General features: G+C 37.2%; 1 protein-coding gene across 4 annotated transcripts in view; it reads left to right on the plus strand.

Moving 5' to 3' along the window:
* FOXJ3 (forkhead box J3) overlaps positions 1-10,775 on the plus strand; it is a 141,567-nt gene that overhangs the window by 64,849 nt on the left and 65,943 nt on the right. For all 4 annotated transcript variants that reach the window (XM_008583106.1, XM_008583109.1, XM_008583107.1 and 1 more), the window contains one exon: positions 3,177-3,251. In XM_008583106.1, the coding sequence (XP_008581328.1) occupies positions 3,177-3,251 (75 nt within the window). The remainder of the gene's footprint in view (positions 1-3,176; positions 3,252-10,775) is intronic.

Raw genomic sequence — 10,775 nt, forward strand, 5'->3', positions numbered from 1 at the left:
GTAGGAGGAAGGTTAGATGGGTTCAAGGATGAACCCAGGAAGGGCTGGGGTGTGGGTTGTCACCTAGACCCTCACTTCCCAGAGGCAAAGATGCCTGGAGCCGGAGGGACCTAGCGCGCTAGGGTTTTGATGGACAGCGGGGGTCCTGGATGCGGTAGGAGGAAGGTTAGATGGGTTCAAGGATGAACCCAGGAAGGGCTGGGGTGTGGGTTGTCACCTAGACCCTCACTTCCCAGAGGCAAAGATGCCTGGAGCCGGAGGGACCTAGCGCGCTAGGGTTTTGACGGATGGCAGAGGTCCAGGTTGCGGTAGGAGGAAGGTTAAAAGGAGTAAGAGAGAGAGGGAGGAATGGGAGGTTCAGCCTCCGGGGCCGGGAACGTGTCAATGCCGGGGCCGGGGGAATGTGATTATGGTGAAGGTTTAAATAATCTACAAGCCTGACAAAAGGAAAAAAGGGGCTTACCTAACGGATGAGCCGGTGGTGGATGAAGGAAGCCAGCGTTGGAGAAAATGGACGAGGGCGGACCGTCAGTACTGGGGGGGTCGTGGAGGGGTCCGATGAAGTCTGAGGAAGGAGTCCCCTGGTGCAGGGTGAACTCCTCCCGGGTTTCGGCACCAATGAAAGGGTGCATGGACCCAAGCTGATAAGACGACAGGACCCGAGCTGACAGTTCGCCAGAGAAGTTCCACTTTATTCAAGGACTGCGCGTATATCTATAGGGAGCTGTGTTCCGGGTTTGGATAGGGGGTGGACGGGGCGGTAGCTGATTGGACGGGGCTGGGCAGGAGGTGAGCCTTGACCTGTGACTGGTTGAGGTCTGGCACCGGCGGGCTTCTACTGCAGAGAAGAACCCGGAAGGGCACCATATTGCTAGGGAATGCTTTCCCCTTCCCCCTCCACTTGAGTGCCCACAGTATCCTTACACATATACCTTCAGTACATGAAAGATTTTACATTTCTCTAGCAGTAGGCTCCTGTTACCTTGTACCTGAAGTGAGGAGCTTGAGAACTGCAGTATTTTTTCACTTTTTTTTGTCTCTTTAGATTTTAGTTGTCTTTGCCCACCTCTTTACATCTGGGGTTCTCTCTCAATGCTCTTGCTCCTCCCCTGTTAGTAGACTGCTGTTATCCACTGCTAGGTTTTTGGTAGAGACAAGGGCTTTTCTCTGTTGTGTTGGCCCAGCCTCATTCTTATGCAGGTCCTTGAACTTGAGGGTGGGGCTTTTTCAGTGTTTCTTTTTCTCAGGCAAACTAGCCTTGTATCTGTAGTTGCTTTTGGGTGGGAGTTTCTTGCTCTTTCCTCAGCTGTAACAGAGCTCTGTATGGTATCAGTATAGAATCCTGGGCACTAGATAGTTGGTATCAGTATAGGATCTGGGCCCTCTCAGAGGTAAAGGGATTTTGCTTCTACCTTTTCTCCAGCAGCAGTACATATTTTCCTGTGTCCTGGGAAAGGGTTTCCTATCCCTCCCTAGAGTCAGAAGGGTTTTGTTTCCATTCTTCCCCCAGAAGCAATGAATCTTTGCCAGAGTCCTGTGGGTTGGAGGTTTTGCTGCCTCAACCTCAAACTTATATTTTTTTCTTGGTGTAATCTGTGGAACGTTGGTGGGCTTTGTCTCTCCTTGCCCCACTGCTGACAGTGATCTCCTTCCTGCTTGTGTGATTAAGGGAGACTTTCTTTGGTCTCTTATTCTACCCTCAATCTTTCTTTTGAGCACATGGTAAAAGCGTATGGAGGAGAGCTTGAGAGTGAGTGGGAACTTTCCTTGTGTCTGAGACCCTTTTTACTCTAAAGTTAATGTGGTTGGCCTTTAAAATTTTAGCTAATCTCCTCTTACCTGCTTGAATAGTGGCCTGCTCTTTTTCCCATGTTCTTCCAAAAGGTGAGATAGTTTCTGTGTCCAGTTTTTAATAGCCTTGTTCCTCTTAGGAATGTGGCTTGCCTGGTTGCTTTGAAAACTGAGGGCTCTGATGTGGCTCAAAAATAGGTTTTTTTTTTTAACCTTACCCATTATTTTCTCATTGTTTGGGAGGGAGCATCATTCTTAGTAGCTGTTTACGTCCCAAGCAGAGGTGGAATTCCCATTCATAAATTTAAAATTTCTGTTTTGGTAATAAGATAGGCTTGAATTTATATTCTGTAGTCATCTTTTAAAAACTTTTAGAATCCCAATATTGCCCCTGTGAGAGGGAGGTCTTAATATAGGCATTCTTAGACTTCTGAATTTTATATTAAAAAATAAACAGTCATTATGCCAGAAAATGACCCCAAAGGTGCCATTCCAGTTGGAGCCCTTCTCCACCAAATACCTAGCTATTTGGGAACAAACAAAATCATTTGGGAATGGATTTTGGAGCATTTGATTGTGAAGAAATGGACTTTGAGGTATTTTCTGTAAGAATTGTGGTACAGTCCTACTTATTCATGACTAGATTCCTGTTTCACATACTCCCCAGTCCTCAAGGGCATTTTACTGCCTCTCAAGTTGGTTAGTCTTTCCTCCTACATTGAGGAACCTAGAAGTTTTTCCTAGCCCTCTGTAGCCAATATTTTTCTATGTAGTTTCTTTTTATGTAGTTTCTTAGGTGAGCAGTTAGGTGAGAACCTAATTGCTTCTATAAGCTTTTGTAATAGAGCAGTGAAATTTTTTTGTTTAATATTTTTTGACTGATTAAAAAGTGGTGATACATGTGCTTTGTAGACCATTTAGACCTTGCAGAAAAGTGGAAAGAGGAAAAGAGTCATCACCTATAGTTCCACACTGAATAACTTCTAACATTTTGCATTCTGGCTTGTTTCCAAGAATAAATAAAATTAAAAATATATACCACAGTTATAATATGTGTACAATTTTGTATTTGGCATTTAATATTTAACATTACATCATAGGCATCTTCTCACACCATTAAAAGGTCTTAAACATTTAGAATGCTACCTATATTACATTATTATGGAATCTACTAGAAGCTGTCATTTCTAGTAACTACTTCTCTTTGCAGCATTCATAATTTGAAAGTCAGAAAGGTTTAAATTTGAAGTTTATTTTAAAAGCTTTTTTTCATTGGTAATTATATTCCAATTTGTGGAGATATTTAGGTTTTTGATTGTGCTTTTAAAGGTGAGTTTTGTTATTTGGATTCCATTGACCCTATATTTTTTAATCTTTAATTTCAGAATTCTATACGACATAATCTGTCACTGAACAAGTGTTTCCTTAAAGTGCCTCGATCTAAGGATGACCCCGGAAAGGTAGGATTTATTTTTTTAAAATACAACAATTGGATTCGTCAGTATGTTTGAATTGTTATTGTATTGTATTGAATATTTGTATTGTTATGTTTGAATCAAGAACTTGTCTAGTTCACTGATCAGGAACCTTTGTGAAATAGCAACTCCTTCCCTATCCATTCCATCCCTGGTTTAGTTGGTGTGTTTCAAAGACCAGCCAGTTAGGGAGAACTTTCTTTTAAGCAGTGGGAAGCTAGCTAGTGTAGAGTTGGTCCTCTGTTGTAGCTTGCCATTTCTGTTTCGACGGTTGCTTGAAGTGTTGCTCCAAGTATTGTGTATTAGATTAAATTTGGTGTTTGAACTGCTTGTCAGGAACCACAACTAATTTATTGGCAACAAGTAGAGATATTCTTACCCTGAAATAAAATTGTTTCTGTTATTAACCCATTTTCTTAGTTGCTGTATTCCCTTCTTGACTCCAGTTATCTTCTGCCATCGTTATATTTTTAGTGTTTTATCAACAGAGACTCTCCTGTTTTGTTTTAATAGCCATATTTGCTACAGAGTGGCCTGAACTTGGTACTAGTTGCTTGGTTTCTAAAGCCCACAGTATCTGGTTGAACCATATTTGGTTGTCAAGATAAATTACTATATTAGGACTTTGAGACAGTGTATCTATTGGCAAGCATGCATTCTTGTTTGGGTGGTTAGGCTTCTTGTATTCTTTAGGCTAACTGTCCCTGCAAGAATCTTTCTAAAATGTAAACCTGGTCATGTAAACATCCTACTTAAAAGTACTCCTTAGTGTCCTGGAGGTGTTACTTTGTTATAAAATATTGTTTACTGTCTTTTCCTTGATCTACCTTTCCAGCTATGATTCATCTCATTCAAGACCGCCTGTGAGAAACTACTTGAAGTTTCCCAGACATGCCTTTCATGTGATCTTATTGCACAAATTCCCCTCCTTTACTTGCCGGCCCTACTCTTTGTCTTCCAAGATTGAGCTGCAACGTTGCTTACCTGAAGCTTTTTTGTTTCCCTGTACTTCCTTTGCATTTGTTGCTCTCTCTTTTGCGTTCCTGTTGCTTTGTAGCCACTGTTGTCATTGTAGTATGTCCTAACTGGTCTCTCTATCTTTGGGCTTGCTCCCTCCGATTTATAGTAACTTTCACATAGTAGCCAGCAGCCATTCAAAAATAACCTACTCATACACAGTAGTCCCTTTTTTTCAAACTCTTTACTGGTTATCTACTACGTTTAGGTTAAAGTCTAAATTTATGAGGGTAGGGATCATTTGTATCTTGTTCACTGTCTTGTCCCAGTTGCTTGCATAGTGGCTGGTGGCACTGAGGAGACAGTGTTAAGTGAATGAATATATTGTATCCTCTGCTAGACAGTTAACTTCTTGAGGTTAGAGATGGAAAGTTATTCATTTCTGTCTTAAAGCAGGCACTCTTAAGTAATGAACGTTTTATGTATAGCACATTCTGTGATCTGACTCTTTAAGTTAGTTCTCAGTAAGATTGAATAGATTGTTATAATAGTCTTTTTTTATTTGTCTGTGTTCATAACCCTAAGATTATAAATAGGAATTGGTGAAATTTTTCTTTAAAACAGCCTTATTAAAAAAGAATTAGAATTTTTTATGTATCCTTCATTATAATCTTCTGTAGGCAGTGAGTATATATAAATCAGACTGAAAAATATTTTTAAGGGACTATAGGTTATCTGTTTTATTAGAGTTCTGTGATGGCACTAATTAGATTCTTTAAACATTTGGTTCTGATTTAATTTTTAAATGAATTTTAAATCATTAAAACATGAAAAACCAACACACATGGATGCTTAACTATATTATATACTAAATTTTAACCAGTTGGAGTCTCATTTAAAAAAACTTGTGCTCTCAGGTTAATTTTCTTTTGTGCACAAGTTAAAGCTTTTCTCCATCTTTAATTAAATGGTATCACGGGATAAGGCAGATGTGGAAAACATCTTACACTTTGCAACTATGTTTTGAATCAGGCTTATCTCAATAATGTGCAACTGAAATAAAATGCAGAAAAAAATTGAATCCTGAGAGTCTAATAACAGCTTTCAGCTTTTACCATTAGTCTCCAGTTTTAAAGTTTTGTGTTTATCAAAACATCATTATTCTCTTTGATTTTGGTCCTAATAAGTAAATATTATACATTTGAAGTAATAGAGTCATTTTAATTTTTGATCTCAAAGTGAGGTTTAAATGCCCATTGTTCTCACTGATTTTGGTCAGAAGTAGATATTGTAAATTTGATCTTATAAAAATACATTTAAGTGAATAAAGTCATTTTTATTTTTGATTTCAAAATGATTTTGTCTAAGAAAAACTCCATTTCCATTGCTTTAAAAAAGCTTTGAAGATCTCAGATCTAGCTTATTTCATAAAAGAGGAAACTAAGACCAATAGATGAAGAGTGACTTGCTCTGGTTCAGTGTGGAATTAGAGCCTAGGTGTAATGGCCAGACTTACTTGCCAGTGACTGAAACCCAGTGCAGACTAACTTAAGGGGGAAAAATACTTCAGGAAAAACTGGAGCCAGGTTCTTAGATTGAATTGTCAAAAATGTTTCTTTCCATCCCTTAGTTCTGTTAACATCTCCGATGGCTTCATTTTCAGCCCAGTCAGTGACAGAGGTGGCCATTGTTAGCTTCGGGCTTATAGTCCACCAGCTTAGTAACACTTAGCAGAAAGAGACTAGTGTCTCATCCCCCTCTCCCTGCCCCCCACATCACCTGGAATTACAGCAAAAGTCTTATAATAAATGCCGAACAAACAAACTACATTCGGTTTCTTGATTCCTAGACTAGTGTTTTTTCTGTTATACCAATCTTCCTTGAGAGGGAGGCCAAAATATTAAGGTTTGGGTACTTATGAGTACTTATGAATTGTTTTTTCTTTTTGTATTACAGTGTTTCCTGGCATTTGAGGAGCTTTTCCAAAACCACCCTACCACAGTGGGAGAAAACCATTGAGCCAAGGTGGGGTGGGAGTAGATTTTGGTTTTGGGTATGGGGTGGACTTTAACCCCTCAGGATTTTGCTACCTGCTGACATGACCCAGACAGGTCCAGGAGGTAGAAGTAGCTCATACAGCATCTTCTTTCCTGTATTTTCATGGTATAGCTTCCTGTTCATTGTATAATCAGAGAGGTATGAAGACCAATCTAAACTTGATGTGTGTTGTTGAATTACAGATATTTTTATATGGCTATTTATGCCTTATTCAATCCTTCATTTTCTAGAAGACTTTGTCATAAAAGTCTTTAATATTTGATATTCTCCAATGTACATTGATGGTCTGATATCCATTTTCCTTTATTCCCTGAAACTAATTTCAAGTAGCTACATTATTACTTTCTTTAAAAAGAAACACAAACAAAATGAAATTATGTTTTGCATCCATAACTTTGTTGCTTTTTGGGAGACAGGTTTCTCTTTTTCTTTTGATTACAACCTGTCTATGATCTGCCATATATCTTCTGGTTTTTTTTATCTCCTCTCTTCTCATTAGTTCTATTTTCTGTATTTTTGTCTGTTTTTTTTAATCTAAATTTTTTTGGTAAAAGTCTTATTCTACAGTTTACAGTTTCCTAATTATCTTAAAGGTAAATATTTCACTCACATTAAGGAGGAAAAAATCATCAGCTAAGTTTAATTGAAAAAAAAAATAGAATTCTCTTTCTTTGCTTTCCATCTTAATCTTTTGTCAACCTTATTCCCCTTCTCTAGCTCAGAATAATACTTTGACCGGAAATGAACTAAAGGATTATAGAAAGTAGTTATGACAATTGCATAAGTAATTAGCAGCAATGGGCTCTAATAGAACTGAGAAGATAGCTACGAAGTTTAAGACCATTTGAAGGCCACCTGCCTATACTAGGGAGATAAGTACAGTTAATTCTTAGTAACAAGAGCTTTTTTTCTTTTTTTTTCCTTTTTGGTGATGGTGGGGGAAAGCTTTTTCTTGCTTAGGAATGGGAGGTTATAAAGGCACAATATTGGGCAGTGAAGATTGGGGTCTCCTGGTTTGTGAGGAAACAGCAAACTTACTGCTACAGAAGTAATTTTTGAAAGTTCCAAGATTGTGATTTCTTTTCTTTTCTTTCTTTTTTTTTTTTTTTAATTCCTGTCCTCTGGCTTAGTATTAGGGACCGTAACATAGTTGACTGATCTCTTTCTTTTGAAAGGGTATTCTTTTTTTTGACCATGTTGGTGTTGTGCTGTATTTATTTGTAATTTGTCAATTATTCTCTGGTATCCTATTTTGGTCACTTGGTTTTACAAAGATGAAGAAAAACTATATCTACAGAGACATGTTTGTAGATAATATAAAATATAACATTAAACAATCAACAGTGTTGCAGGAATCATAGATAGGCATTTACTCTGAGAAGGAATATAAGAGTAGTTTTAATACTTGTCTTAAAATAGATGCATGATTTTTGTGAGGAAGAAGTTGACTGCTTTATCTCTATCTTTGTACAAAACTAAACATGAAGTAGGACTTAAGGATAAGCAGGAGTTTGGTTAGACAAAAATAAGAACGTCTTATTTATTGGAGTGAAAAAACACTGGTATGGGCTCCCAAGGGAGGCTTTAGAGTTTGCCACTTCTAGAGTTTGCCACTTCTGAAGCACTTGAATAGACGAAATTGCTAGCACTTATGGTTTTAACTCAAAGTAGATAAGAACCTCAGTTGAAAGCTGGGAAGAGGACAAGATCAAGTTTAGCTGAGAGACGAGTCAAATCAAATAGAATCAAAGAATTAAGGGAATTACTGTAAGTCTAACATGAGGTCTAAGAATGAAGAAATAGATTGATGCCTGTGGGCGAATGCCAAGCCAAAGGTGGATTATGAATGTGAAATGGTCCGTTAGATACAAACCAAGGTTAGAAAGCGAAGGGTGAGCATAGGTATTCAGAAGGTTTGAAAGATTGTGGTTGATAGAGATGAAAGTCCAGTTCAGAGAAGTAACACTGCAGAAGCAGAAAAGAAGTGCTGGCCCAGAGCCCTGACATCACACTCTTGGTCAGAGCATTTTAGTTGCGGCTGTCGTTTCTTTGCACATGTTGTATTCTCTGTTCTCTTCTTATGGGCGAAAGAGAACATTTTGTTGTTTTTGGCCTTATTTTTTCTTTTTCAGACCTAAACTTCTTTTTTAAAAAATAATATTTAACCCTACAAGTTAACTTAAAAATTATATTTGGTAAAATTTACTCTTTGGTGTATATTTCTAGTAGTTTTGACAAACCCATATAATGTAATCATCACTGTGATTGAACTATAGGACAGTATACTATATTGTCACTTGGTAAGTCAGCTTCCCTCACCCCTGGGCTCTGGCAACCATCGATCTGTTTTCTGTTCCTATAAGCTTGCTTTTTCCAGAATGTCATCTAAATGGGACTCATACAGTAGGTGGCCTTTTGAGTCTGGCTTCTTTCATTTGGCATATGCATTTGAGATCCATCTATGTTGTTGTGGATATCAGCAGTATTTGACAAATATTGAGACACAACACTGAAGTAATGACATAATAGTCATAATAACTGCTTTGTGAGTGGATTATATTAAATATAGGTGAGCCATCTGTCTCTTGGAAATCCGTTGTGATACAATAAAACCCTATTTATCTCCGATTAAAAAAAATAATTTCTAAAGGGATTAGGTTAAGGAACTGATGATTTAAAAGCAAGATATGACTAATAATCACTTAATAGGACATACTTTTTAGGTATCCTTAACATTTAGAGAAATCATTTACTGTGCTACAAAATATGCTAAGTACATTTATTTTCAACCCATTGATTAAGAGAAGATTCCTTTATGATCTCTCCTGGGCAACTCTTAGCTTATTTTGATAATGTATTTAAAAGTAATAAAAACCTGCATTTTTGTTCAAAAAGGATGTTCCAGGGACCCGAGCTGGCATTGGAATAGTTGTCCATACATTCATTCAGCCAACTAGTCAGCCAAGCAGCCTGCCTTTGAGTGATTACTGTGTGTTTGTTTGACTGTTCATAATCTATTTTTGTGATTTGAGTAGAGTGGCTATTTGACTTGTTGTTCAGACTAAAATCTTCAGAGACTGAAAGGGTGCATTATTCTTAATTATGTTTAGGCAACAGGTATAAACCAGGATTGAAACTGGGAAGAATGGTGCATACAAATGCTGTGCCTTGGAGATCTGAGTGGTAATCAGGACCAGTGTCCTAGGATGTTTGGGGAAAACAAGGCCAACAAATGTTTTGAAGTTGGATTGCCATATGTGAACTGGGAGAGAAAAAAATGATTAAGGCATAGTATGAAGCCAAGAAAGTCAGGGACAAAAGGGATCCAGTACTATATCTGAAGCTCCTGAAATGGGTGTGCATTTGAGAGCTAAGGAAGAGCAGAATAGTCTATGATGATTCACTTTACCAGTGGGCACATACTTGTCAATAGGGTTAGTTAAAACGTTAAATTCATAGATTTAGTTATTTGTAATGGTAAGCTATTTATGATAGGGACTACTTTCCCCAGGAGTAGCTTCTTGGGTTTATACTTAACGAAATAGTAGCATTTTTATTAGGCTATTTTCAACCTGAAGGCTGTTAAAGAAAGGTCACATTTGTGTGTGATAGAGCAGGGCACTTTATGTTGACAAAATTTCAACGAGGAATAAAGTATTGGAATAAACATAATGCACTTTGTTTGAAGTGATAAATATTTTATAATGGTGGGAGCAAAGGCTTTTAAGTGTATTGGTTGACAAATTTTCTTTTCTTATGCATTTTGTATCTCTTGATTACCTTAACTTTCCTGAAGTTTATAAATTATCTGTATTATTTGTTTGCTCTTTTCTAAGAGTGTTCCCTAGTTTTCAGTTGGGTGCTGCTTTTTTTCCCTCCATAATTAACCTTTGTTTAAGGATATAGTGAAGTTTGCAGTTGGTTGTTTTTAAAAGATGTAGTTAAAGCTGTAGAGTTTGTGATCTTTCTTAGGGCTTTTACAGACTATACCATTGCAGTCTTCTCTTTCATGAGGTCATTAACTTGCTGTACCGGAAATGTTGTTGTGAATTATTGATGTCTACATTTGTATATTGCTTTACAGAATTCAGAGCTGTTTTATATGCATTATCTCAATCTTCAAAATAAGCCTGTGGTCATACCCCAGTTTTTGGATAGTAATCTTTGAGTCCATGATAGATTTTTCTGTAAGTTCACATGAACTTTACATAAACGTCACATAATGGAAATTTACATACATGGAATCATTTAATATATACTCATTTATGTCTGTGATGCTGTTGCATATATCAGTTGTTTGTTTCTTACTATTAGGTAGTGTTCCAGTGTATAAATATACCAGAATTTGCTTATCCATTTATCTGTTGGTGGAAATTTGGGATGTTTTCAGTTTGGGACTATTTTAAAAAAACCAGTAGGAAATTCTTGTACAATATTTCCATGGACATATGCTTTCCTTTTTTTTTTTTTTTTTTTTTTTTTTTTTTTTTTTTT

This window comes from Galeopterus variegatus, unplaced genomic scaffold (assembly GCF_000696425.1).
Source record: "Galeopterus variegatus unplaced genomic scaffold, G_variegatus-3.0.2 Scaffold2833, whole genome shotgun sequence".
Classification (NCBI taxonomy): Eukaryota; Metazoa; Chordata; class Mammalia; order Dermoptera; family Cynocephalidae; genus Galeopterus; species Galeopterus variegatus.